At 51.4% G+C, this 26802-nt stretch overlaps 10 protein-coding genes across 10 annotated transcripts; 4 read left to right on the top strand and 6 right to left on the bottom strand.

The window, feature by feature from the left end:
- Positions 1-1561: 1561 nt before the first annotated feature.
- Positions 1562-4141, bottom strand: ACET3X_004762 (uncharacterized protein; the record flags this gene model as incomplete). Its single annotated transcript, XM_069451660.1, has 3 exons — positions 1562-1819; positions 1871-2876; positions 3024-4141. 3 exons carry the CDS (start codon positions 4139-4141, stop codon positions 1562-1564), a joined length of 2382 nt encoding a protein of 793 aa, XP_069306806.1.
- Positions 4142-4473: 332 nt separating this feature from the next.
- Positions 4474-5741, bottom strand: ACET3X_004763 (uncharacterized protein; the record flags this gene model as incomplete). The annotated part of the gene is made up of 3 exons (XM_069451671.1): positions 4474-4486; positions 4536-5090; positions 5140-5741. The coding sequence occupies 3 exons, from the start codon at positions 5739-5741 to the stop codon at positions 4474-4476; spliced, it is 1170 nt and encodes a 389-aa protein (XP_069306807.1).
- Positions 5742-6128: 387 nt separating this feature from the next.
- ACET3X_004764 (uncharacterized protein) lies at positions 6129-7428 on the top strand (the record flags this gene model as incomplete). Its single annotated transcript, XM_069451682.1, has 3 exons — positions 6129-6327; positions 6402-6578; positions 6848-7428. 3 exons carry the CDS (start codon positions 6129-6131, stop codon positions 7426-7428), a joined length of 957 nt encoding a protein of 318 aa, XP_069306808.1.
- A 190-nt stretch (positions 7429-7618) lies between these two features.
- Positions 7619-9538, bottom strand: ACET3X_004765 (uncharacterized protein; the record flags this gene model as incomplete). The annotated part of the gene is made up of 4 exons (XM_069451694.1): positions 7619-7813; positions 7870-8297; positions 8357-9277; positions 9331-9538. 4 exons carry the CDS (start codon positions 9536-9538, stop codon positions 7619-7621), a joined length of 1752 nt encoding a protein of 583 aa, XP_069306809.1.
- A 2415-nt stretch (positions 9539-11953) lies between these two features.
- Positions 11954-15769, top strand: ACET3X_004766 (uncharacterized protein; the record flags this gene model as incomplete). Its single annotated transcript, XM_069451705.1, has 10 exons — positions 11954-12035; positions 12086-12139; positions 12695-14175; positions 14233-14372; positions 14431-14657; positions 14716-15071; positions 15123-15397; positions 15458-15465; positions 15536-15587; positions 15640-15769. The coding sequence occupies 10 exons, from the start codon at positions 11954-11956 to the stop codon at positions 15767-15769; spliced, it is 2805 nt and encodes a 934-aa protein (XP_069306810.1).
- A 497-nt stretch (positions 15770-16266) lies between these two features.
- Positions 16267-16653, bottom strand: ACET3X_004767 (uncharacterized protein; the record flags this gene model as incomplete). The annotated part of the gene is made up of 2 exons (XM_069451716.1): positions 16267-16483; positions 16550-16653. The coding sequence occupies 2 exons, from the start codon at positions 16651-16653 to the stop codon at positions 16267-16269; spliced, it is 321 nt and encodes a 106-aa protein (XP_069306811.1).
- A 504-nt stretch (positions 16654-17157) lies between these two features.
- On the bottom strand, positions 17158-18024 carry ACET3X_004768 (uncharacterized protein; the record flags this gene model as incomplete). The annotated part of the gene is made up of 3 exons (XM_069451727.1): positions 17158-17304; positions 17363-17821; positions 17881-18024. 3 exons carry the CDS (start codon positions 18022-18024, stop codon positions 17158-17160), a joined length of 750 nt encoding a protein of 249 aa, XP_069306812.1.
- A 611-nt stretch (positions 18025-18635) lies between these two features.
- ACET3X_004769 (uncharacterized protein) lies at positions 18636-21016 on the bottom strand. Its single transcript, XM_069451738.1, has 6 exons — positions 20819-21016; positions 20664-20756; positions 20545-20614; positions 20096-20491; positions 19749-20040; positions 18636-19697 (listed from the first exon to the last, which is right to left on the bottom strand). Exons 1-6 carry the CDS (start codon positions 20876-20878, stop codon positions 19097-19099), a joined length of 1512 nt encoding a protein of 503 aa, XP_069306813.1. The 5' UTR covers positions 20879-21016; the 3' UTR covers positions 18636-19096.
- A 1309-nt stretch (positions 21017-22325) lies between these two features.
- ACET3X_004770 (uncharacterized protein) lies at positions 22326-24382 on the top strand (the record flags this gene model as incomplete). The annotated part of the gene is made up of 4 exons (XM_069451749.1): positions 22326-22464; positions 22514-22805; positions 22855-23565; positions 23689-24382. 4 exons carry the CDS (start codon positions 22326-22328, stop codon positions 24380-24382), a joined length of 1836 nt encoding a protein of 611 aa, XP_069306814.1.
- Positions 24383-24862: 480 nt separating this feature from the next.
- On the top strand, positions 24863-26575 carry ACET3X_004771 (uncharacterized protein; the record flags this gene model as incomplete). The annotated part of the gene is made up of 4 exons (XM_069451760.1): positions 24863-24961; positions 25015-25524; positions 25573-26251; positions 26307-26575. The coding sequence occupies 4 exons, from the start codon at positions 24863-24865 to the stop codon at positions 26573-26575; spliced, it is 1557 nt and encodes a 518-aa protein (XP_069306815.1).
- Positions 26576-26802: the final 227 nt, after the last annotated feature.

Raw genomic sequence — 26802 nt, forward strand, 5'->3', positions numbered from 1 at the left:
AGGGCTGTATCCCAGTACCTCGCCCTTGCGAAGGGTGATTACGTCATGCAAAGTAAAACTACCCGCGCCACATCATCAATTCTCCGCCTACCAAACATTCGATGAGATATGGAAGGCATGAGCACGCGGAGTAAGGGTTTTCGCTCCGTTGCATCCCTCCTAATCGATTTCAGTATTGGTCCAGGCGCGTCTGGCTGGTCGTCGTGCATTAACTAGGTGCACACGCATTTGACACTGCTGGTGCTAAATACATGATGTCAAAAGCTTTCGTTCCAGATGAAGAACTGTTAAGGTTTTGTTCGACATCTACGATTGTTTGAATGCGCTACTCGCGCGATTTCGCGGAGCGTTGCGGAGTTTCAGGGCGTCCAACTGATGAGGAGCTCACAATGACGACCACCACATCTCGAAAGGTGTTAAGAAGCCTGGCTGTATGCTTCAAAAGCCACTTGTTCTTGTCTCCTGGTGATAGCGCACGAGTTATCAGGTAAGAAGCGGAACAATTGTAGTGTATGGGACGAGTATCTTGCGGCGCTTTCCTAGTCTCGTGCTCAAAAACTTTAGACATCCAGTAAACTTCACATCGCTCTCAGCACCACACATACAGCAGACTGGGGTGCTCCCAGTAGATGAAGAAAGCTTCCAGCAAGGATGTTTTATAACCCACTTCGCTCTAGATCCTGAGCTGCGGCGTCCTCTCGCAGATTGGTTCCTCCTGAATGATATATCCCGAACCATGATCCGACCTTCCTAACACAATATATATCTTTGTTCTACCCCTGTAAAATACGCGGTCTCCTCGCACGAACTGCTATCGAGGTTAGTAAGTGGTAAGATCTATAATTGTTGCAGTACAAGTCAGGACTTCTCTAGGAGACCCAAAGACAAGAACACATGCAGGCATGCTACATGTTCTGCCCACACAAAAAAAACGTTGTCGAGACCTACAATCGGTAGTTTGACTTCTCCACACATCGAGCGTAGCGATTCACTATTGGGCAAAAGGACGCCTTGAAGGTTCTCCAAAGCTTGTAGGTGTGCGAGGATGGGTATAGTTATGAGCGGCCAAAACCTCCTCCTCTTGCATGCGACAAGCTCCCGGATTTATACCCTTGCTTCCTGTTCACAGATCTGGTTGCCAAGAGATACGTGGCATGACGAAACGACCGCAATATGCAGTCATCAGCGGATGCGGGCTTTTGGCTTACGGTGTACTCGCTAGTTTGTCATTGGAATACTATACACACATGGTATAGCGAGAAACGCTAACAGTCGTTGATGTTTCTCCTATAAGGCAGAATCTAGCTACAAGTCTTCCGGTGAGCTGCAAACGGCTGCATGCATCAGGTATCGAGTATCACGTCATCTGAGTTTGAAGTGATAGGCTCTTGGAATAGCAAGGCTGAAGCGTTTGCTGCCATGCATATCTAGTGAAGCAATACGACAGAGTGACCCATTTCCTGCTTCCGAAAAAATGGCGACTGCTTTCCAGGGTCGATCCATAAACCGCTCTCAGAGAAGGTGCGGCTTTGGATCTCGCCGAACCGCCGCTGGAAAAAAACTACTTGATGTGAGCGAATGTCTGAGGTTTAACAATTTTGATGTACGGGATGACAGCCTTGCGTTGCTTTGCTAGTTTCGTACTGCAGGTGCTCGGAAATTCCAGACCACTGTCATCCCCAATACTCCGTTTCCGCGGGTTGGGTCGCTGCTCGGAATGCACATTGGGATGCCTGCTCAATGTCCCGACGCGCGGAGATTTATGTCGGCGCTCCACAGGCCTCGCAGTATCATGCGATAGCATATGCCTCGCTCGTTCCTATCACCCAGTTAGTGTTCTGGTTCTCCTCTTCCTAGGCGTATCACATACCTCAGCCATCAGATGGCCCCACAGCTTACAGCAGAATGGACACGCCTCGCTTTCCTCAGCCTCACAGTCCTGTAGATACTTCTCTTCCCACTCATCTAATCCCATCTCGACGTCTAGCACCCTCGACGCCTTCGGCACATTCATTGGCGTGATCGACGGAGCAAGTCTCGGACTGATCATGTCTAACCATGCTACCACTGGATCAGCAGCCGTCTTACCCTCTGGAATGACGATACTGCTACGTCGATACAACGCTTCATCATCCGACTCATAGCCAATCTCTTCAAGCGCACCATACTTCCGGCCTTCATCCGCTTCACCCGACCCCTCATCTTCACCGTTTTCGTGTACCTCATCCTCGCCCCCATCTTTCCCATCCTCATCACCCCCCACAGACCCCTCACTACCCTCGCTACCCCCCTCCTCAACTTCCACAACCCCCCACACCCCATCATCATCTTCCGTCCACCTCTCTCCACCCATCAACGGGCTACGTATGGTCTTCTCATCCACATCCAACATATCAATCGCAGCAATCTTCAGCGCCAAAGATACTCCAGGTCTACTTTCCGCAGGCGGCGCAACAGGTATGTTACCGCTCGGCCACAGTTTGGGTAAGTTTACGGCGAACGTTCTCCACTGGGTTGACTTACCGTTGGCGAGCCACTTGGAGCGGTAGATGGAAAGTGTGGAGGAGAGGCCGCGTGTGGAAAGATGGTGTTCTGCTTGTGCTACTGCGCGGGCGAAGGTGACAGGGGAGGATGGGGAGAGAGGCGGTGATGAGGTTAAAACGGAGGGTCGGCGGATACGTGTTAATCGTGTTTTGGTCGGATTGGGACTTTTGATGCGACTTTTCGATCCGGGCTGATCCGTGCTCTCTCCAACCTTGACCTCTTCCTGAATTTTCGTAGCCTCTTCCTCATACTCTTCCTCTTCCTCTTCCCCATCCACCTCTTCTTCGTCCCACGCCGGATTCGGGGACCGCGGATCCCCCCACTCCCCCTCTCTCGTCCAAAAATAATAATGCGGAACCTCACAGCTAGGAAACCTAACAAAAAACAACCTCTCCAACACCCTTTCCTCCTCCATCCCACACCTCCTTAAAGTTCCTCCCTTCCCAACATCCTCCCAATCTAAATACGCACCCACATACCCCATCGCACCCGGCCTCCACGCCGAAGTCTCATACACATCCTGCGCCAACCTCCTCTTATTCCTCTTCCTCTGCGCATGTCTCGCCGCTCTCTCTTCCCTCATGGCTTGCGCTCTGCCCTTGACCCGTAACAACTTCCTATTCTCTAGATGCCACTTCTGATACGTGTCCGCTAACACTTTGCTCTCGTTGCGAGATCCGAGTTGGAAATACATGTGTGCATTCCATCCTTGGACGAGGGTACGTTCCGCCCAGTCTGTACCGGCTTCGATGATGGCCTTGCGGAGAGGGCCGGTTAGGTGGCCGTTGCGTGCTGCGGAGCGGGCGGTTGGGGAGAGGATGGGACAGAAGTCTGGGTCGATGCCGGCGGGATATTTGGAGCCTGGTAAGACGATTTTTTCTCTGGTGTAGGTCGTGATGAGCTTGAGTGGTGCGTAAGGTACAGTTCGTGGTTTTGGCTCGAAGAAGGAAAAGAATTGTGGTGGGTTAGCATCAGGTAGTTTTTCGTATGGCCACTCGAGAAGGCGGAGGCGGCAATCTGGTTTGATGTCGCGATCAACTGATTCCGGACTTGATTCTGTGGACGTCGAGTTCCAAGATTCGTCGCTGAGAACTTGGCCAAATTCCTCGTGCGTATACTCGTTTCGACTGTTTTCTTGGGCTTCAAAGTCGGCGTCGCTGACAGTGTCATCGCTAACGCTTTCGTCGCGCTCTCTCCTCTTTTCCTTTTCGATTCTCCGCTTGTGCTTTTCTTCAATCTGTCTTTGTCTTTCGGCGGCAATTCTCTCTTCCTCTTCCTTTGCTTCTTGTCGCTTTCGCTCAAGTGCCTGTACGGCATCTCGCTCCGCACGTTTCCGCTCTTCATCGTTATGTTTTAGAGCCAATGCCATCTCAGCCTTCTTCATATCCTTGCGATAGATCCCGCGCTCTTTTGCTTGATCGACAAGCTCCTTGTAGTTATAATTGTCGTATTCAGAGTTTGTCTTGTTCTCATCACGCACTTTGTGTGTGCCGCCACGTCTGTGCGCGGCAGCTTGACGGGCCATGCTGGGTTCCGGAGGCTCCGGTGAGCCTTCATAAAGCGCGGGATTATCCTTTTTTGGTTTGCCTTTGGGCATGATGAGTATGAAGATGGTGTTGAAAGTCTTGCTATTAGCAATTGAACATCAGACAAAGGTCAGCTTGTTAGTGGAGAGCAAAACTTCGAGAAAATATTCGGGTAGCATTCGAGCTGTGCTGCAATTCTGTATGTGTAAGCCATTTGTACCTGCTGGGTACACGTCTTTCACGAGGCATCTGTCAAAGACATGCGCACAACCTGCTTTGTGCCTATGTCTACTCTTTGTCTGTGTCAGCATCCAGTCAGCATTGCCTCGAGGTCAAAGTAAACACAATGCACACGGCATTATATCACGTTGAAGGTGCACTGGAAGAGTTGATTCGTAAGGGTCTAGGGTATCTCACTATAGCGCGTTAACTTACATGCAATCGTATTGATAGGAAGTAGCTTACAGTTCCGATTTCTCGGCACCCACCTCCCGCTTCTTTGCACCCAAGTCGAAAAAGCCCTCTAGCTCCATCCACTCTGCCGTGAATGCCATGACCAGTTTCGTCCAGTCTTCAACCGTGTCCATGTCTAGATGCTCTCCGTCGTCTTCCATTGTGTGCCACACTCTTGGAAAGGGCGTTGGTATCATGTGCAGAATCTCCACGCCGCGCGCCATGAAGGGAACGTGGTCGTCCTCCACAAAGCCGCCCATGAATGCACCATTTTGTTTGTTGGCGTCGGGCAGGAAGGGGCGTTCGGCGCGGGGCTTCTTGTCCTTGCGCTTGGACATTTTGGACTCGTGGTTGGGAGAAGACTTCATCAAGCCCAGCTTCTGCAGGCGTGCCTCTGCAGTTGCCATGTGCTTATACGCCCAGTGTGTGGTCTTGAAGTAGGACGGGACTTTTGGGCCCTTTGAGCCGAGGAGGTCGAGCAAGAGGAACAAGTCGATGGAATCGAGCGGTGTGCGGTATATTGAGGATGCGGCGTGGAAAGTCGACTCCCAGTCTTCGGCGAGAGCTCTGTGCACGTGTCAGCTATAAACTGTAGGAGAGTGGATTTGATTCATACCGCGCGCCGTACAGACTGTCCGTGTCGGTCCACGTCTTGAACGCCTCCTCGCCGTCCAGTAACAGTATCTGCACGCCCTTGTGCTCCACGTCAAAGTCGTCCGGGTCTGCCGCAGCCCATTTCTTTGTCAGCGCCGCGTCGATGCTGCGGGCGACGTGCAAGATCATGGCGCATGGGGCCGCGCTGTCGATGGCTCCAATGAAGCCTGTGGGTGTGTACTTGCTGTCGTAGTGTGCCACCAAAGCCAGGCGCGAAACATCGCCCTCTGAGCTGCCCGGCGGATCGCGCGTCGCAATAATATTGACAAACGGCACTTCCTTGCCTTTGCTTACCGGCGTCGTCGACGTCGAGTTGTGCATTTCTACCCGCCATTCCGGCAACTGCGACTTGAAGAAGTTCAGAAAATGCTGGCGTACAAGGGCATTGCCGTCCGTTCCAGAGACTCTGGGGATCAAAATGGGCGCCAGTATCGAGCCTTTCTTTATATCAAAGTCTTCGCCCGGCCCGGGCAGGTGTTTGAGCGTCTCATCGCTGAGGCCCTGGTAGGCGTATCCGAGGGATAGGAATGAAATGAGCGACAGCAGCGCAAGTCCAAACAACATCGTTCCGACGTGTCACATGAAGAGCGCGTGACGGATCCAAAACGCGGCGAAGAAACAGCTCAGGGTCGCGAAAGGAGCATACCAATGCTTGACCGCCGAGTGGGTGGAGGTAATCGTGGCATCTCACTCAACAAGACCAGCCTTACCCGCATCGGCTAAAGTTCCCGCGCCGTGCCGATCACCACACACGTGACAGCGCGACAATCTCAAAGTCTGTTTGCGGCCTACCTCGACCCTTAACACGTCCACGCAACGCCATTGCTGAGTAAGCGCGCTGCTAAGGCATTCACCAGGCGAGGTCTGTAGTCACGCAACAGAGACGTCGTCCACACACAGGCTGGAGTCAACGCGGAGAGGTGCAATTTTTTCACACGTCCCTCAGCTGGTATGCAGCCACGACTTCTCGCCTTTGCGGCCGCGTTCCGAAGCTCAGCACCGGCGAATAGAGGCATGCGACCAATCATCAATGCTCGCATCAATGCCTTTGTATGCCGAAGCTGTCAGCGGAAGTTCTCCACCTCGCCAAGGTTACAGTGGTTCGGAAAGTCATCCAAGTCAGCAGCCAAGACTGTGGAGAAAGAGCGAAGTACGTTGCGCAACAACCTGAACCACAGAAGGGGACGAACAAACACGAAGAACGCGGTTGACGAGAAACTTCAGAATACCAGTCGAGATTGTTGATCTACGATGCGGGCGATGCACGCACCACGTGGGTATCCTTTTGGAAAGCAATGGCTCTGCTGCAGTTTGGAACCACACTCGTCTTCGGTGTACCTCCGCTTTGGAACAATACAAATCAACCCGATGAACGAGTGAGGAAGATGCAGGCTATCATGGGTAAGTGCCTTTGTGTTCATGTCAGAAACTCTAAGTCCTCTATATTTCTACTCGTAGCCACGCATTCCCCTTCAAACTGTTGCCATGCACGGCAGTTCCAGCCCTACAGCAACAGAGCAAATACTCGTTTTCTGTCCATCTATTCCTGTTACATGTCATACAAGTTTCACTTCGCCGCTATCCATTCCTGCCAAGTCCAATCTACCCACGACCCCAATCACGCATCCGTAGTATTAACACCCAAATCCCCAAGACTAACACCTCCCCAGTCGGCGTCCTCGGCACAATCCCCACCCTAACTCTCGCGTACCTCACCGCGCCCTTCGTTCACCAAGTGTTCCTCCAAATCCCCGAACACGCCCGCCGCTCCCGCCACGATCTAATGCGCTTCGCCACCTCTCTCCGCACCAACCCCACCCAAACCGCAAACACAAAACTCGAATTCGTAACCCTCCGCATTTTCCCCTTCCGCAAACACACTACCGCTTTCCTCCACGAACTACGTGCTCTACCGGCAAAACGTTTCCGGCTGGCAAACATCGAGTTACCAAAGAGCGACGCGTGGGTGCAGCGGCAGAGGGAGAAGGGGATTGTGAGGCGTGCGTTGGAGGTGTTGAGGGAGCCGAGATTCAAGTTTTATGTTAAAGAGGGGAGGCTGTATACGATGAAGACAAGGGCGCCGGGAGTGTGGGAAGAGGTGGCGAAGAGGATTCAGGAACAGACTGTTGAAGAAGAGCAGACTGCCAAGGGACTTGCGGGGAAGAGACCGGTTGTGCAGTTGGGGGCGAGGAAGCTGATTAGGCCTGTTGTTAGGGTTGGGGATAAGGTCAAGAGGCAGACTACCCGGTAAGTAGAGAAGTGAGGAGTGTGGGTGAGGGACGACAAGATGTTGGTGCAAGAAAATTGTATAGTAGTATGTTGCATTGTACTGTCCTGAGGCGGATGGTCATAGCCCGATCGCTCAGATGAACATGACATGCTAAGCGAGAGGATACGTCTACATGCCGTCCACCCGTCTTGTCAAACCCAATCGCTCACAGCTAAGCGTGTTCCATGACCTGAGGCTTCTCCTTCTCCAGACTGCTCTTCTCGTGGTAGTCCGCCGCACGACTATCATGGTACACACCAGAACGCTCAAGGATATCAGTAAGACCAACCTCCCTGTGAACCTCGGCCCAACGCTCCTTCTCGCGCTCAGCAGTACCGACAGAACCGAAGAGGGTGTCCATTTCCTCCTATCACAGTTGTTAGCTCGGCCCACACACAGGTATTGCAAAGAAGCATAACTCACAAGAGAAAGACCCTTTGTCTCCGGAAAGAAGAAATAGATAAACGCCGCGCCCATGGCCGTAAAAAGACCAAAGAAGATGTACGTCCCATAGCGCAGATGCTGCAACATATCCGGCGTGACTTGCCCAACAATAAAGTTGTTCATCCAGTTCGATGACGCACCAAGAGCGATACCGTATGGTCGATTGGACATGGGCCAGATCTCTGCGATGACGATCCACGCACACGGGCCCCAGGAGTAGCCGAAGAAGATGACAAAGAGCCAGACCATGACACAGGCGGCCCAGCCGGCACCTTGGTGGCTCGGCCAGTCGTCTTCGTAGGACGCGACGATACCGGAGATGATGAAGTGGCACGCGGCCATGCCAATGGCGCCGGAGACGAGGACTGGCTTGCGGCCGAGTTTGTCGACGTACATTACTGCAGGAACTGGGGTTGGTGTTAGTCTGGTTGTATAGCTCGAAGGGATGTGTGGGTATGAGACTTACTAGTTGCGAGGAACATGACGATGCCGACGACGCCAGTGGCCAACAAACTAATCGAGTTTCCTGACAAACCTAATCCTTGAAAAATCGTCGGAGCGTAGTACAAAATCGCATTGATTCCAGTCCATTGTTGGAAGAACATGGTGAGTGTTGAGATAGCTACACGTCTGAACATGCCCCTCGTGGTGAACAAACTGCCAATAGCGACGAATTGCAGCTTGAAGATTGAAAGCGCGCTCATGTCCTGAAGATGAGGGAACCGCTCAGCCAGTGACTTCTTCTCGAACAGACTCTGAGCGCGAATCTCGGCGTACTCGAGTTCAATGAGTTCATGGTCCTGGTTCAAACCACGAAGGCGCGCGAGAACACGACGAGCCTCGTCCTCTTTGCCGTGATGAACGAGCCAACGAGGCGAGAAAGGCATGAATATCATACCGACACCAAGGAGAACGGCAGGCGCAAGTTGTAGAGCAAGAGGAAGAAGCCACGCTGCCTCTTTCTGTCCGTTTCCAGTGCCACCGATGTAATTGGTACCGTAGTCGATCCAGAAACTGATCATGATACCAAGGGTAATGCTCAGTTGCTGCAGACCAACAAGGGCGCCGCGGACTTCAGGAGGCGCAATCTCGGCATTGTACATGGGTACGATCATGGAGAGCGAACCTACACCCATACCCGTTACGAAGCGGCCACCGAGGATGGCATTGTGGCCCTGGCCTGCAGAAGCGGTGCATTGAACGACAACACCGACGATGAAAATGGCGACATTGACGAGAATGGCGTATTTGCGGGAGAGGATCTCGGCGAGGAACCCAGAATACATTGTTCCAAACCAGGCGCCGAGTTCGAGAATGGAGACGAGCCACCCTTGCTTGGACGAGTTCCACTCGAGGGTCTCTTGGTTCTGGATGTAGTCACCCATGTCTGTTTGTTTGTCAGTAATGTTCCCTTGGTCGTAGTGGTAAGGTACTACTTACGCTGTTTGAAGGACGGCATAGTCAGTACACCAGAGAAGACACCTTGGTTGTATCCATAGAGGAGACCACCCAAGCATGCAAAACATGCGATACCAAAGACTCTGGCATTCTTGACCAAGGCCATGGGTCCCGAGGCACCAGCAAGTGCCTTGCGGCGAGCCAGAGCGGCCACCTCAAAGTCACCAGCACCACCACCGACAGGAGCCATGACGGTTCGAATACGTTCTTGTATGATAAGCCAAAGTAAAGATCGTCGACAAAAGGCACGAATGCGCAGGGTCAAGTCAAACAGCTCTTTCGTACAAGTCCTCGACCGTTGAATCCCAATACCAAGGAAACATGGGGCAAGCAGGCCCTACATATGCATTTCCAGATCGCTTGTACGGCACCCCAGGTCAGCATACCACTACGCCGGGTAACAGGACCGCATGCTAGGTGGTTGCGCGTGCGAAGCTTTCTCGTGGCGGGTAAATTAGCGGTTAAGCTCAGTGGCACCGACGCTTGTTTTGGCGTTGCGGCAGCGAGTCAAGCATCGGTGGCTGTCGTGGCATTGGCGCGCCATTGCTTGTAACGTGCGGGAAGGAAGTAAGCTAGAAGCCACTGACGGCTGGGCGTATCATTGACCAGACGTGTGGATGGCTAAGGCAACGCGAGGAGTGTTGGGTGGGTACATTGTTGCTGAGCAATCACGGCTGATGCAACGAGTCTGTGAAGTCGTTACGTGTTAGAGCTCGCATGAGACCGACCGGCTTCTGAAGCAGACACGACTGGTTTGTGAAGACTTCTTGGAGATGATGAGGGTGTATATCCCACTATCTGCTAGAATAACAAGCTTTATCGTCAAGCTTGTACATCAGGAGGCATACGAAGCAGCCGTTGCGCGTCTCACGAATTGGCAACGTGCATTTGCCGGTCCGCGGGCATTCATGCCGCCACCCCGCCTCTTCGAGTCGGTACATCCATGAGTGTGGAGACTCCACAGTGGGATGTTAGCGTGTTTTTTCCATTCTGCCTAAATGTCTCTCGCCGTCGGCGTTCACATGGTGCGAAGGTCTGCGGCGCTGCGGTGATGTCGGAGCGTTCGTTGGTATTGTGCTCACAGGCACTGGTGGGCAGCTCCCTTGCGACCTTGTTTCCGTTGCTGGCTGTCGTTTGCGCGTCGAGTGGATGATGAATGGGTGAGCGTGGAGTTTGCCGCACGGAGATGAACGTTGAATCTTGGGGGTGGAGATGTCAGTCTCCCTCTGCTAGCCATTGTAGCCAATCAGAATACAGTGAGCGGCGACGTCATGCGCTCGCCCATCTTCGCCATGTCTGACCAGCTTTGTCCAGATGGCCGGCGTCTCTTTTTACAACAATGTCTCATCAACGAAAAGCTCAAACGAGCCTAGAGGCACGTCTTGACCTGAACATCACTATCCTCGTAGAATGTGTCGTACAATGTGATGGACTGATTGCGACACGGCGCGATTCTAACCTCATGCACCTCCAGGGCTCAGTTCCGACATTCCGACCCCAGGTACATGCGACGGCCTGTTTCGCCTTTCTCAACTTTCCTGTCACTTCGTCAGAACCCCTTCCGTCTTCTTGGCTCATGCCATGAGATCCGTCTGATCACGTCTACGAGCAGAGTGCTGTATGGCGAGGTTGTTACGCATGGCCTGGCCACGTTTAGTCGGCTTTAGCAAGTGGGGTCCGGCAGCCCGAACCTATGCTTCAGGACCACGACATGCGGTAAATCGAAAGGAATACATTGCTTTCACCACAATCGAGCCCGCGCAAGGTCACGCGACCTGGTGAGGCGGGATTCACTGCGGCGCAGTATCGGTGAGATGCGCCAATGCGGCTCAGTAGCTCTCAAGGTCTGTCCAGTGTCATTCAGCATTGCTCGCCGCATCTTTATCACGCCACAACAACAGGACCTATTTTGCCTTCTCCAGGCCGTTCACTGTCATATCGCAAAACCAGAAATGCCGCATGCGGCTTTTGCAGATTCGCGGCGGTAACTTACCTTGTTCATGACGCGACTTCGTTTCTAGGCGCCCCCAAATATTATCAAACGACTAGCCTCGCCGTACATACACATCGACTCAATTACCAGCTCGTACATGAGGAGGCGGCGAAGCTCTTGTCAGTTACTTGAGCGATAGAATCGAACAGCTTTTTCGACCCATTCTGACACCGCCGGCCGTTTCGCATCAGCGCATACCCATCGTTGTTGAAGAAAGCTAAGAGGTGGCGAGGGTCTTCGCGTCTGATTTTCCGCCGTACTAGAGACTTTCAAGTCGTTCCGGGGACGAATCGGGTAGTCTGTCTTCATCAGACGTTGATGTCCTGACGCAGTGCCTCCGTTCGACATATGCATCTGGCTCACAACAGTTACCCGACGGCGTCAGCCATGGTTTCTGAATGAGACTCGTATGATGTATGACGTGGAAGCTATCACAATCACCAAATCAAGCTTGCGTAACGTGTTGGTTAGATACAACTGCCTGGTAAGCAAACTCCCGACTGGAACATAAGTATGGCGTCGAGCAGTTCATTCATGGCCATCTCAATTCACATCAGCATTTCACAATTGAGTTCGCGATAAGACCACAAAGATTAGAGAATTGTTCACGAAATGGAGCTTTTTCGTTTGCTTCTTCTCCTACTGATTTTTGGCAGTGTTCACGCTTCCCTGCCCTACCGCCTTCCCGATACTGGTTGGTTGAGCATGAGTTTAGAACCGGATCAGTGACTGACTTTTAGCCAGACGACGATCCGTTCATACCCAAGGACGTTTCACCGACAGACTCCTTTCCTTTAGGTACAGGTCTCACTCCTTTTGGGATACTCTCCTCCTCGCCGGCGCCTGTTCCTCCGACTACATCTATTTCCATCGTAAACCCGTCCCGTGGTACAGCATCGATTTCCGTGACCTCTCTCGTTACTTCCTTGCCGCCAGGCTCTTCCGGGTCGCTTCTCACGTCTAGCACATCGGTATCGAACGGATCAAGCGTGGCTTTTGCCAGCACTATCAGCCTGACTTCAACGAGAAAGTCCTCTATTGCGATATCTTCAGGTGGAACGACTTCATTATCTGCCTCCACACAGTCAATATCTTCCTCTGGAAGTTTGAACAGTTCGCAGGTGCCACTCTCCTCAACATCAACTCTCTCTTCATCGGTATCAGCAGGATTATCATCCAGCTCCGCTTATAGTACACCTGATACCTCTGTTTTGGCCACCGCAAGTCTTGTGACAACTACCGTCACTGCGCCGAATGGTGCGCCAACTACTGTTATTCTCACCACCACCCAGTCACTAGATACTAGCAACGTGGGGACCATGTCTTCAAGCCAGCCTTCACAAGCTTCCACAGCCCCTGCAGCAATTCCGACTGCACCCAGTCTCGAAGCTGTGATCGGTGGTGTGGGTTACCAGCTGCCCTCTTCAGAACAAGACGCGATTGATGTCATGTTACATGACGGCTCCGTCGCTCAGCTTTTCCCGGATAAGATCATCGTTGGCGGCCAGACTGTAACCGTACCATCGGATTTGACCAGCGAAACAGTCCTTGCAGACGGTATCACGGCAAAGCCTGGCGAAGCTGCAGCACCGGAAGAAGACGACGACAATAATGGCGGCGATGGAGGAGGACTTTTCGGAGCCCTTGGCGGCATCGCAAAGGGTGCCACCTCAGCCATTGGAGATGCCATCGACGGGGTTGGGTCCGTCACTACGGGTGCCCTTGGCTTCGCTGGGGGGACAGTAGGTGCAGCAGCCGGTCTTTCTGAGCCACTTTCCGGTGCCGTTAGCCACATGGGAAAGTTTGTATCCTCGCTTAACGGTATTCAGAAGTCTTTCCCCGGCAACGAACTCACCAAGGGTGCTCTGGATACGTTCACTGGTGCCCAATCACTCGCCCGACAGTCTCTAAACTGGATGAAGTCAACAGCGAGTCTCGCTCAAGACTTCCCCAACCTACCGGTCGACGTTCAGTCCAAAGTCAAGTCAACGGCAGCTGACTTCGCCAAAGATGACGGTCCTTTGGCTCAGTGCAAAGCGGCTATGGAAGCTTTCCGGGACTTTCCCTGGGAAGAAGCCGAAGTACCGAGCCAGACAGCGGATCCAAGTGCGACAGGCAAAACTTCAAACACGGCCTCGATGCAAAGTACTCAACGTACTTCGACTGCGCAGACTACGTCGATGGGGTCATCAACGGCTGTGTCGTCCATGGCGATGAGCTCAAGTTCTACAGTCACGTCAAGCCAAACGTCTTCGTCTAGTAGTGAAACACCTACACCTACCTCAGACACTAAGAAGGAGTACACGATCATCAGCGAGTACGGAACACCATGGGACACGTTCAAGCAATTCATCACTGAGCTTGATGGCGGCAACGGATATCTTGCCAAGTGGGACAGTGAAGCAGTTCGGCAACAGATGTATATCACCCAGTTGAACAGCTCGCAGGTCTCCGAGATAAAACAGCGATACAGCTTCATCGGCAGTATTCTTACAAATGAATTCGACGAAACCATAGACCACAGCGTCGATGAGTTTCGCGCGATTGGCGGGTTTCGCCCTACATACGATGGTCCAAGAAGAGACCCGTCGCCAAAGAGCCCTATCCACTGGTCTGCGGCTTTTTCAGCCCCAATATTTCATTTGGAACCACGAACGTTGCTAGCGCCAGACTCTGATGCACCTTGGTGGAAAAAAATGCTCTCTGCCCCGCCGCGCGATATCAATGCAGCAAACTCCGGGCCTGAATTTGATCCACCATATCTGGCAGATGACTCGCTAGGTAAAGGAGTTACAATCTATATCCTGGACGATGGCTTTGATACAGATAACATTGTATGTTTGCTTTCGCATGGATCATGTGTGATGATGCATGGAAGTTGACTTGACTAGGATCTTCAAGCTGGAACACGTTCCATCAATACGATAGTCACTCCCAATGAGTTTACGTCTCTACCGGTTATACCTTACGATCCAGCACACCCTGACAGAACCATGCCTGAACTGATCCAAGGTGGCGATCATGGCACGATGTAAGTCTCGTCTCACAGTACATGAACGGGAATACGACAAGACTGACAAAGAGGAAAGGATGGCTACAATTGCTGCTGGTATTGAACGGGGAATCGCGCCCAAAGCAGATTTATGCTTAGTGAAAACCAAGAACACGATGAGACACAAGTACAATCCCAGTCTCTCGCACATTTTACCCATCACGACACAGGCTTTGGTATGGTTTGTTCATGCAGTGCTAGAAGATATAGTGGAAAGGACGAGCCAAGACCCAGGTGCGAGGTCGGTCATCAATATGTCATGGGGTAAGTGCTCAACTATCAAACTTTGAAAGCACCGGTCTATAACTCATCATTCTGGCAGGGATGCAAGAACCTGGCAAATCAGCGGAAGATTTGGAAAGAATAACCAAAACATTCAAACATCTTCTGGATTTCTGCAAGGCGCGGAGTATACCTGTCGTGGTTGCTGCGGGAAATACACCATCTGTTGGCTTCGTTTCCGACAGCTACCCACAGAAGCTTTCGACAGCCGATGATACAATGATTATAGTCGGAGGTGTCATCGAAACTGGTGCCGTGTACGAAACTACGGTCAAAGACCCCAACAACCAGATCACCGTTTACGCGCCCGCTAAACCCGTGACCGTTCCTAAGTCCGGTGGTAAAACTCCACCTGAAGTAGAAAGGGAGGGAACAAGTCACGCTGCTGCAATCACGGTAAGAAGGCATGCAGCAGTTCATGTATGCGGATGCTAAATTGCACTATAGTCGGGACTCATTGCCTACCTGTACAGTCTGCCGAACTGGCAACAGAATCTATACGTGCAAAAAACCCCAATGAAGAGGATATTAAAGGACCATGCATGGCTGAGGAATAATATGATCGAGAACAAAGGACGACCACCAGCAAATGTCGTGTATAATCTTGCTAGAGGCGATCCTTTTCATGACTCGCATTCTTGTGTGGAACGTCGCGACAACTTCGGAAAGCGACAGGAGGAAGGGCTATGCTCCCTTTCATCCGCATCAACTACATCTATGAGGTTAGTTCTCGCATGACATGGACCTCAGTTCCTCTTGGTGTCTTGGCTAATGCTCCATAGCTCCTCTGGTACGACCTCTGCTGTTTCCACAAGTGCCAGCATGTTTTCCATGACCTCTCCCATTTCCGCACGTGTCAGCGCCTCTTCCACGACTACCAATTCCACCTCCACGCCAGAGAGCAGTCCTCCGGTCAGCTCTACTCAGTCGCCCCTCTCATCGGCTAAATCGGTTGCTTCATCAGCCACTTCGTCATCTCGAACCTCAAAGGCGTCATCAGAGTCCCCTCAGCCGTCTCTGTCTCCTACACCTACGCCCACCCCAACACCTACCGAGACAACGGAACAATCGGAGCCACCAGCAACTACCTCTGATGGATGGGCAGCAGCCTGTGAAAGATGCAGAGACGCCGTACAAGCGTGTTTGTCAGGATGCGGAACTCATGTCAATCGTTTCTGCGCAACCGCTTGCACATGTGAAAAAGCCCAGGTCAACCCAGACTGCATGGGATGCAGTATTCCCTGCAATGACTAGATTGCTTGGAAATCACATGACAAGGAATGTAGTTTCCATACTGCACTTGGTGTGAGGAAGCTTTGAGCTACGTCCGTGGAAGGTTGCACGGAGGCGAATGTCATCGTCCCGTTAATGGCCTCGGGTTCAGCTCGGGTACACCTCTCTTATTGTATTGCTCCAGTTCTGGGAGATTCTTTTGTTTTTCTTGTTTCCTACGGTGTTGTTCTCACAGTCTTTACTATCAGCAAATCTTCTTGGACCCCACATTTGGGTTTTTTCCTCCTGGTCTTTCGTTTACACGTCATCATTATTGAGAAATACTGATACAAACAACATGTTATGAACAGAATATTCATTAGTTCCATCCTACGACACCTTCCGCTAGAGTCAGTGGTCGCTGCGTTGACCCTGTCATGACCGAGACTCTTCTCCCAATGATGCCCTTATCACCAACACCCAAGTGCAACTTCTCTGGCAATTGCATCATTCCGCTAGGCGAGTCTCCAATCTCAAAAGAATACAGAGAGTCTGATATACATTGTGGTGGTGGCGCGGAAAGATCTCCGTCACGACTATTACGCGTGGTTAGTCACATGAGTCTACTTCGTAACGCGACAACAGAAGAGAATAACACATACTGTATGACCAGCCAATGGCTGTTTTGTTGGAAGACGTCGTCAAGACCTTGGCACTCGACACTGGTACCAGATTTCGAGAGTGGGTTGGTGAAAAGTAGGAACATTTCTTGTTCTGAGTGTGTTCGTGTGAGGTGGGACGTTGGGCGCATGACTGCTATCGAACCACCCTGGCTGACGCGGTTTGAGCTGCCGTTGCACATTGTAGAGGTGATATTGATTTTACAGGATATTCTCGTCGACGGACTAAGTGCGCTCGGACAGTATGTCAAGATAGATGCGAGGATAACGTTAGATAAGACCGGAAAGTTATACGAGAGAGGAGAACGTGAGACCAAGAGAGTTGGTAATAGTAACAGGGATCGGACAGAATATGTAGTACCCACAGCATTCACACCGTTTCGCAAGTTGATTGTCGGGTGTTTGAAGTTTGAGAGTGAATGCGTGTCTTTGAGCAAGTTTCAGGAGAGTACCCGATTGGTCAATGCATACGCGCTAAGGCCCACCACGGTGCTCTCAAGATGTTTGTATGTACATCAAGTGAAAACAGCATACATGAAGTCTATACCATCCGTGCCATTCTTTGTCATTTCCAGATTCTTTTCCATGGCTTAGATGGATGCCTTGAGCACGCTAAACGCGTCTGCGCGCGATCCTAGGTAACGCTCTTCCGCGGTCTTCCAGTTGATGACACTCCAGATATTCTTCACGTACGCAGCCTTGCCGTTCTGGTATTGGAGGTAGTACGCATGCTCCCACTGAAACTTGAGTTAGCTACATGCGACTACAACTGGCACAAAAATGAGAGCGACTTACCATGTCCACACCAAAGATGGGAACCTCGCCTTTGCCAACAACGGGATCTTGGTCCTTGGTCGTCACAATGGACAACCTCTGCTCCTTACCCATATCGGTCTTGATCAACCAGCCCCAGCCACTTCCTTGGATGCCTAGCAAAGCGGCGTTGAAGGCTTCCTTGAACTTGTCCTCATCACCCCAAGTAGCCTTGATCTGCTTGACTAGCTCAGGAGCAGCGGAGCTCTTGGCCTCATCCGAGCTAGCAGGAGCGAGGTTTTGCCAGAAGAGTGAGTGGTTGATGTGACCACCAGCGTTGAACTTGATACCTTGCTGTATGGAGACCTGTGAGGTGATGTCGGAGGTAGAAACAGCCTCGGCCTGGGTCTTGAGAAGCCCGTTCAAGTTGGTGATGTATGTCTGGTGGTGCTTGCTGTGGTGCAGCTCCATGATTTGGGCGGAGATGTGCGGCTCCAACGCCTGTAATTCGTGAGCATGATGTATCCCGAAGCACTTTGATCACCAAAATTTCTACTTACATCGTACGCATATGGAAGCGGAGGAAGAGTGTACTGTGGTGCAGACATGGCGCCGTATTCGAAGGATTGTTGTTCTGAAGCAAAGACGGTAGGTGCGGAGAGGAGAGGAAAGAGGACGGTTGACAACATCGATATGCCCCGCATCTTGCCTGCCCCTCAAAGCAATCGATACGTGTGGAATTCCGGGTACGTTCGTCAGAATGCTAGGTCGTCACCAACAGGGTGCTCTAGATGTATGTTGCCCAATCGGGTTTAGGCTTTGTGAAACTGCCTCAATTGCGCGCGATGCCGCTCAATGTTTCGAAACACTCTCCTGACAAGACGTAATCAAAAGCAAGTAGATGAGAGAGAAAGTACCCCCCGATTAAATATCTGTTATGATACTTGCTGCTGTGATGAAAGAGGAGAGATTCGACTGCTAGCTACAGTCCGCTTGGAGATCTCCAGCCGTAATGGAACAACGCGGGATCCGGAACAATATCCGGAGCAACACAAGACGGCGATAACCGTACCCTTCACGTGATTTGGACTCGATGACGATCTTTGCGCAGCGTAGTAGAGATGCAGTGCTTTGCAGATGCGATGTTGAATGGAGATGAGACTCTCACGCCTCTACGTGTTGTTCTGATCGGACTTCGGCGTCTCGAATTTGCCGACACATGATAAGACATGACCTAACCCAACTGGGTCTAGTCTCGAATGTCGCGATCCTCACACATCTTCGCCCCTGAACACATCTCCTACGCATCATCGATTTTGGGAAACACGATTCTCAACATATCTCAACGCACAGATTTGTGAAATTTCACTGCGACTCCAACTCATCGACACATGCCCCCTTTTTCTTTGTTTTGCAGCTTCAAATGCTCTTTCGCTCTCGGGCCGTATTTGCCATTCTCCCTATACGCTTTGACGTTTTTTGGCTTTTAGGAGACCTCGGCCTACGAGAACCGAACAGCATCCTCATTATCATCATCATCATCATTTTCTATACTCACACCTTTATGCTCTTGAAAGCAAACATCTGCGCATATTTGTCCATACTGATCGCAATTGAGACCCTGCGCATCGCCGCTCTCGTTGACCAATCAATGGTACCTGGGCACAATCATTTGCTTTGCATCAGCAAATCCCAACGTCTACGTCGAAGACTCTAACCTCTACATAAACAGCTTTGATACCTCGGTCAGACATCTCTGAATGGTGGTCTGTCGCCTCAAATCCTCTTTACCTGCACTAACAGTTTGTAGTCCGTGTAGATGAGGCTGCTTCCGGCATCCCGCTCCCAGATGAACCCATCTCGATCCAGCAGCGCAAAGTCGTACCTCCACAGCAGTTTGGCCATAATCAGCCTTATACTTTGCTGCGCCATGTGTCGTCCGATACATGCCCTACTACCAATCAAGAAGGGGCGACTGGCAGACCTATTGTCTCTATCGAATCCGTTCTCCTCCGCACCCTCCAGCCATCTCTCCGGTCGAAAGTTAGCAGGGTCAACAAAGTACTGGGGCGACCTCTGAATCGTGTACAAGTCAGCCGAGACAATGGTACCTGCCGGTATATATGTTCCTGCTATAGTGCAGGAGGGTGCGGTGCGTTGCGCTGTTTTCCCGTTCGCTGGTGGTAGCAAGCGCAAAGTCTCGCGAATGCAAGCGTTCAAAAAGGGTAATCGTGCCAGTCGTTCGCCTGTGATATCGGCTTCGCTGGTGAACGCAGAGCGTATCTCCGCACATAAACTGTCATAAGTGTCTGCATATCGCAGGACATGGTAGAACGTGGACGCTAACGTCGTAGCTGTGGTCTGATACCCAGCGAGTCTTGCAGCTGTCAGTAATGATACAACCAGGTAGAAGAGGGATTGCACTCACGTTAGGCCCATTGCGTTGCTGAAGAAAGCATCCGCGTCTAGCGTCAAGCCTTGTTTTTCGCTGCTCATGATGGCTGTGATGAAATCTTCTCTGCCATCCTGCCTGTCGATGCAATCGCGTAGTTTCTTTGATGGCACAAGCTTCGAAAGCTGGGAGGGTATCGGCATTGCTGAGATAATGCGTCTGGCTGTCTCAAGCGCAGGAGCTACACCAGGCATGACAAGCATGAAGCTCAAGGCTTCCACCATAGGCATCGATCCTTTACCCAAGTTCTTCAGGGATTCATATGTTGCTTTGCACAACTTCAGCTCACTATCAACTTTCCGTGATATCGGTCTGCAACTTACGTCGTTTTCCAGCCATCAGTGGCTCCCCAAAGGCAAGGTCACCAATGATTTCCCAGAACATTGTCTCTAGTTTGTCGGCAAGATCGATCTCGAAACCCTTCATGGCTATCTCATCAAATTCGGGAATCGCTCGCTCAATGTGCAGATTCTGGATGGGCTCCTGGCTCGCGAGTGCTTGAGGTGTGAAAGCTTGTTGAATTACTTTGTGCAGTCTCTTATGAAGTGCTGGATCCGGGATAGTGATAAGAGTAGGAGCATTCAAGACCAGATCCGAGAAAAGAGTCAAGAAGGTTCCAGCCTTGGAGAAGCGACCGTCTTCCTGCTTCGCGTATATTGTAGTTTCTGCCTCCAATGTCGCAAAGGAGACTTCATTGGGTGCAACTCGTACGACAGGCCCTATCGGTGATCAGCGGAACAGCTCCAAGATTACAAGCCTTGGTGATTCTCACCATATTTTTGATGGAGAGCTTGAAGTTCTGAATTGAACTTCATGCGGTAGAGAGCTCTCATACCCCATATCTTTTACTCGTCAGGACAATAGTATCACGTCTGGACTGGAAGAACGCACTGGAGAGAACTTTGCCAAGAATGGGCCTGGGACATGAGCAAGTGGATGGAGATAGCATCCATAGATTACAATTGATGCCAACAAGAAGAGGGGCTGTAGAGGTAGGGTTGTCAGCACGCAGTGATCAGCGAAAACATGAGGGTGTTAGAACATACAATTGCTACTATTGCAACAACCTGCGGGACGTTGTCCAATTGCTGCACAAAAGACGTCATTGCTATAGTGGCTATCGCGGTGTGCAGTTTGAGTTTCAACTTCGATATTGAAGGGGAGGTAGTTCACTGTGTCATAGGAGACACGAAAAGCCGCAACGCATGCTACACGGTTGGTCAAGATTATTGCGTGCAAGCCAGATAGATTCCCGCCCGTGAGTGATTCAGTCACTTCCTTCCTGACCCTAGGCATAGGAACCACCTGTGAGTGGCGCAGACTAGGAGGATTTCCAGGATGAGATTACTCACCAATCTTGGCGTGCCGTTATCTGGTCAACGACACCAGAACGGTCTGCTCCTTCCACAAAACAGTAGCTTGGCATTAGCGTAGGATTCATTGGAAGCCGGATTTCTCGACACGCGTCGCAACATGCTCCCACATCCAGAAAGTCGCTCTGACATGCAGGATGCCTTGATATGCACCAGGGGTCACTAGCGGGTGGGGCATATGCATGTAATCTGGACCCTGAACGGCTCGCTCCGCAGGCTAGCCTCTTCCGTCTGTCCAGAGTGGCTGACCACCTAACAGCACAAATTCGTAAAGAAAATATCACATGTACGGCATTTCGCATCAGCTGACGCGGAAGCTGGTCGGTACATGAAATTAGAATATCTGTCTAGCGCTCAGGGAACTTGAGGTTGTAGGCACAACTGGTATCTCTCGATAGGAGAATTCATCGGCTGGCAAACATCATGAACTTGTACATAGCGCACGGCTGACACCTATCCGCAGTAAGCCTAGAAGATCCTAGTCTTACAGCTGTTCAAATGGGCTTACGAAGCAGCGGAAGGCATCTCGGGTTAGTGGCCGCGAACGCACGCACTGCAGAAGAAAGCGCCCGTTGGGCGGCTGGTCCCGGCGGCAGAGGCGTTATCAGCGATAAGTACCGCTCGGGACCTCAATCCCCGCGGCATTTGCGGTCGAGTTCTACCCTAATCCAGTCAGATACGTATGCGTCGCATCAGAGCAAGGATGACACTGTCGAGCTAGAATGAGTGGGGCGAATAGCCGTTGGCTAGGTTGTCAATAGAGTTCCCACAGTTATCATGACAAAAGAGGGATTTTTCCCGGTTCACGTAGCTCTTTGCAGAACTGGTAGTCAGCGCTAGATCGTGGAAACGGTAGCCGATCAGATGGCAGTGAAGCGAGAATCACGTGCCCTGTCCGTCAGAAGACAACATGTACAAATGCTGTTATCAGTTTCTTTGTACAGGATGAAGTGCAGGAACCTACCTGGGAATCGAATTTGTATACTTTGTTGCGATACTCTTGCGGTACAGACGACCTGCATATCGTACAATGGAGCCGCTCTCATATCAGTCTGAATTAATTCCTTTTGATGAATCCCGACGGACCGGATGCTTCACAACACTTCCCATCCGGATTCATTCTCGAAATGATCTAGCCGATGCAGCAAGCCGTCAGTTCGTGAAAGATTGGGCCAGAGAAATGGGAGACGGCCGTGAACTACACACCCATTTCTCGTTCTCGCCCGTGGGGAATTGGTCATCTTTGATCTATCCCGAAGCTATTCCGGAGAGATTGGGTGTCTTGGCATATCTCTCCGACTTGGGACTGATTCACGATGGTACGTCTGTCCGCTCTCTGCCTGGCTGACAATCTTAACCATGATTTAGACGGTGGCGAAGGCCTGAGCATTGAGGATGCGCAAGTCAAGAACGATGATCTCTATGCTGCTTTAAATCCCGACGACACCAGCAGCATTGCTCCAGGTTCAAAGGCGACGAAGACCAAGAAGCTTGTTTCGAAGTGCATTCTCGAATGCATCAGTCTTGACCGTGAACTGGGTCTCAAGATGCTTGCTGCGTTCCGCGACGTCTGGCTGGCGATTAGCGAAAGGAACAGCGACAAAGAAGCTCAAAGTATGGAAGAATACTTGAAATATCGCAGTGAAAATGGCGGAATGCTGTAAGTGACCCAATCATCTGTCTCACATACCCTTGCTTATTCTTACCAGTGTGTTCTGGCCAATGCTCCAATTCAGTCTTGGAATGTCCATCTCAGAAGAGGAGGAGGCACTTGTGCAGCCCATTATCGATGCAGCCACCGAGGGACTTCTTCTAGCCAATGACTTTTTCAGTTGGGAACGAGAGTATAGAGAACTCCAGTCCGGCAAGTCAAAGAGGATAGTAAGTGCTGTCGACCTGTTCGTCAGAACGAAAGGACTATCCATCGACGACGCGAAAGATGAGGTCAAACGCCAGATCATCAAAGCTGAGCGCGACTTTTGTGAGCGCCGAGATCAGCTCTACAAGGCTTGTCCTGGTATATCCTTGAAATTGAAACGTTGGATTGACTGCGCTGGCTTAGCCGTCTCAGGGAATCATTACTGGTGCTCGGCTTGTCCAAGACAGAACGCCTGGAAGGATGTTGATTCAACCAATTGCAACAGCATCAAGAGAAAGCTTTCGCATATCACCGTGGTCAGCAAGCAGGAAGCCCCAGTGAAGAAGAGGAAAGACTCACCCGTCTTTGACTCGGAGCCCAGCGACAATGAGTCTGGCCTCTCCGAGGTGTCCAATTATCCTTTTTATAAGCCGTCAGCACTGGCCCTCGAGGCACCAGCAAAGTACATCTCGAGCATGCCTTCAAAAGGCGTCCGCAGCACACTTATCGAAGCTCTCAACACATGGCTTCACGTGCCATATGAGCGGATCAAGGCGATTATGTCAGTGATAAACTCACTGCATAACGCATCTCTCATTCTTGACGACCTCGAGGATAATTCACCGCTTCGACGAGGACTTCCATCCGCACACATCCTGTTTGGGCAGGCTCAGTCAATTAATAGCGCGAACTACATGTTCGTTCGCGCTGTGCAAGACGTCGCCCAGAACCTAAGCCCAGCCGCGCTTCCTGCGGTCCTTGAAGAACTCGAGGGCCTATATCTAGGCCAGAGTTGGGACCTGTACTGGAAACACAACCTTGCGTGCCCAACTGAGGCCGAATACGTCAACATGGTCGATCACAAAACCGGTGGCATGTTTCGCATGCTGATGCGACTCATGCAAGCGGAAAGCGAAGTGACACCACATCTGAACTTCGACAGATTGACACTGCTGTTCGGTCGCTTTTTCCAGATCCGTGACGACTACATGAACTTCCAGGATTACACGGCACAAAAAGGTCTCTGCGAAGATCTAGACGAAGGAAAATTCTCGTATCCAGTGGTATACTGCTTGGAAAATTATCCGGAATACCGTGGGCACTTCCTAGGCGTATTCCGGCAACGCCCTACGGTTGCCACCGTTGACGCACACCCCTTGTCAAGAGAGAGTAAGCAGCATCTGACGGCATGCCTGAAGAAAAGCGGAGCATTTGAGAAGACGATAGCTTGCCTGACGGACATGGAACGCGATCTGGAAACGGAAATGGACCGGCTCGAGCAGCAGACGGGCGAGGCGAACCCAATGCTCCGCTTGTGTCTCGCAAAGCTCAGCGTCAAAGGCATTGCGAGGATTGGTGAAGTGGGCGCTAGTAAATGATCGCCCGGGGGCCTTGCTTTCCCGCTAGCCACAGCCGTCTTATGCCGCTGTGGGCCGCTTAGCCGCAAGGACATTACCGTAGCCGCTAGCACAAATTGGAGACTGATCCTACATCTTTTATCGCGTCTTGATGCATTCGCACCTCAACCTAACGGGCTTATGCCATCGTGCAAAGTGTTACGTGTCCCGCTCATGTATCCTTGCTCCCACACGGAGGATTGCCGTGCGTGCGTTTTGTGGCGTTAGGAGTGGGGCCTAGATATGTCATATGCGGAACTGAGTAATCGCGCAGCGATGGTCATGCTTTCGTATCAACAGTCGAACGGTATGGCTGAGGCATGTCGCATCTAGCCTTACAGCTCGGGTTTTACCAGCCGATGGGTGGCCTGACATGTTCCGACGTCGACAGTGTCCTACACCTAGCAATAATCCATACTTGTTGACCCAGGAAGTCCTTTTTTCATCATACGATTTATGAATATGCGGCAGTCAGCAACTCTCCCTTGGCTGTATGCCATCTTCGCCTCCATTGGCAACGGCAAAGTCATAACAGCAGACCACGAATCTTGCTGTGATGCCGTACGTCCAAGAAAAATGTGAACCAATAAGAGGCCATGATCTAACGTATGCAGTGCGTTCTGCTTTCCGAATCACTCTCAGTTGAGATAACCGGCACCAATGTGTCTGATATCGGACACGATCCCATTGTTGCGAATCAGACTTCCGTACAGTCCCTCTTTTGGGCACAGCAACAGCAGTCTGCTCGGCCAGCGTGTCTCGTTCATATCCGCTCTACCGAAGATGTCGCAGCCGTCGTATCAGTCTCGCGTGCAACTAGCTGCCCTTTTGCCGTTCGCGGTGGAGGTCACTCGGATATTCCGGGCGCGAGCAACATTGAGGGCGGCATCACGGTCAACATGGCGGGCCTAAGCAATGTAACATTGGATGAGACCGAAGGCTTAGTCCGGGTCGGTGCAGGCGCAAAGTGGGGAGATGTGTACAAAGAACTAGACAAAGTCAACAAGACCGTCGTGGGCGGTCGGCTTACTGGGGTTGGTGTTGGCGGACTGCTGCTGGGTGGTGGGCTGAGCCACTTCTCCGGCATGCACGGCTGGGCATGTGACAATGTTCGCAATTTCGAGGTAAAGAATTCGAAGCTGATTGGCACGCGCAAACTAATGACTGTTCAGTTGGTTCTTGCAAATGGCAGCCTAGCAATTGCTTCCGAATCGTCTAACCCGGACCTATACCGCGCTCTGCGCGGTGGTGGAAATAGCTTTGGCGTCGTCACTCGTTTCGATCTTGATGTATTCCAGCAAGGTCCAATGTGGGGAGGATTGCACGTGTGGCCATTGCTGCCATCAGTAACTTCGGCTGTCACCCGCGGCTTTGTTCAATTTGCACACGACGCTCCGACCGATCCACATGTATCCCTATTCGCTGGCCTGGGTTACAAGCAAGGCAGCTTTGCTTGGGCAGTGGGGCAGTACGACGCATTAGGAAGGGTTGAGCCTCCTATCTTCACTCAGTTCAAAGACAACATAGACGTATATGGTTCAGCAAAGATTGTGAGCACGGCGAGAGTGACTTCATTGTCAGACCTCGCGGACGAGCTCAACCAATCGGAACCTGCCGGTATCCGGAGTCGGTTTACAACAGCGACCTTTACTGCCGATGTAGAACTGTTAGCGCATATGGTCGACGTATTTGTAGAGCAAGTACAGAAGGCACTGGACAGCGGGTTGCAAGAGGACCAGCGGTTTGCACCGATGCTGGGGATACAACCGCTAACACAGAACCTGTTGAAGGCCCAAGCGACACGTGGAGGCAACGTGATGGGTCTCCATGATGACCAGGCTCCGTTGATTGGTGAGTGTCCCCATGGAATCTTCTAGAAATGACGCTAACCTCCCGTGCTTGATAGTTTGTTCCTTTGGATGGGAATGGTCTCACGAATCTGATGATACAACGGTCATCGCTGGTATCGAGTCTGTACTTGAGCAGTCCGTCTCCGCTGCTAAGAAGAGAGACTTGTATCACCCTTTCAAGTACATGAACTACGCCGCCAAAGATCAGGATCCTATCAGAAGCTATGGGGATGACAACATTGAGTTCTTGAGGAGAGTTCGAGATGTCTATGATGCGGACGGAGTTTTCACCACACTGGTACCCGGAGGGCACAAGATGAATTAAGAATCGTTCGATACATAATGCCAATCATCTCGTCAAAGCAGGCAGAATGAGAAGATCTTCACCAATTCCCTCTCTTAACATAATATTCCATGCTCTTTGGAAGAATTCAGTTCTTTTCACGGCCCCATAGATCCAATATGGCATGTGTCGGGGAAAATGGAAGAGCTGGAAACGAGGTCACAAGACCATGCCTGACGCAATCGTCCACGAAACCCGCACTTAGCGAA

Source organism: Alternaria dauci, chromosome 4, assembly GCF_042100115.1.
Source record: "Alternaria dauci strain A2016 chromosome 4, whole genome shotgun sequence".
Taxonomy (NCBI): Eukaryota; Fungi; Ascomycota; class Dothideomycetes; order Pleosporales; family Pleosporaceae; genus Alternaria; species Alternaria dauci.

Coding starts and splice junctions, on each gene's coding strand:
- ACET3X_004769 (XM_069451738.1), bottom strand. CDS start 20,878: ATGACGTCTTTTGTGCAGCAATTGGACAACGTCCCGCAGGTTGTTGCA. Junction 20,757..20,818: donor TTGTTGCAATAGTAGCAATT/GTATGTTCTAAC, acceptor CTACCTCTACAG/CCCCTCTTCTTGTTGGCATC. Junction 19,698..19,748: donor AGCAACGCAATGGGCCTAAC/GTGAGTGCAATC, acceptor GACAGCTGCAAG/ACTCGCTGGGTATCAGACCA.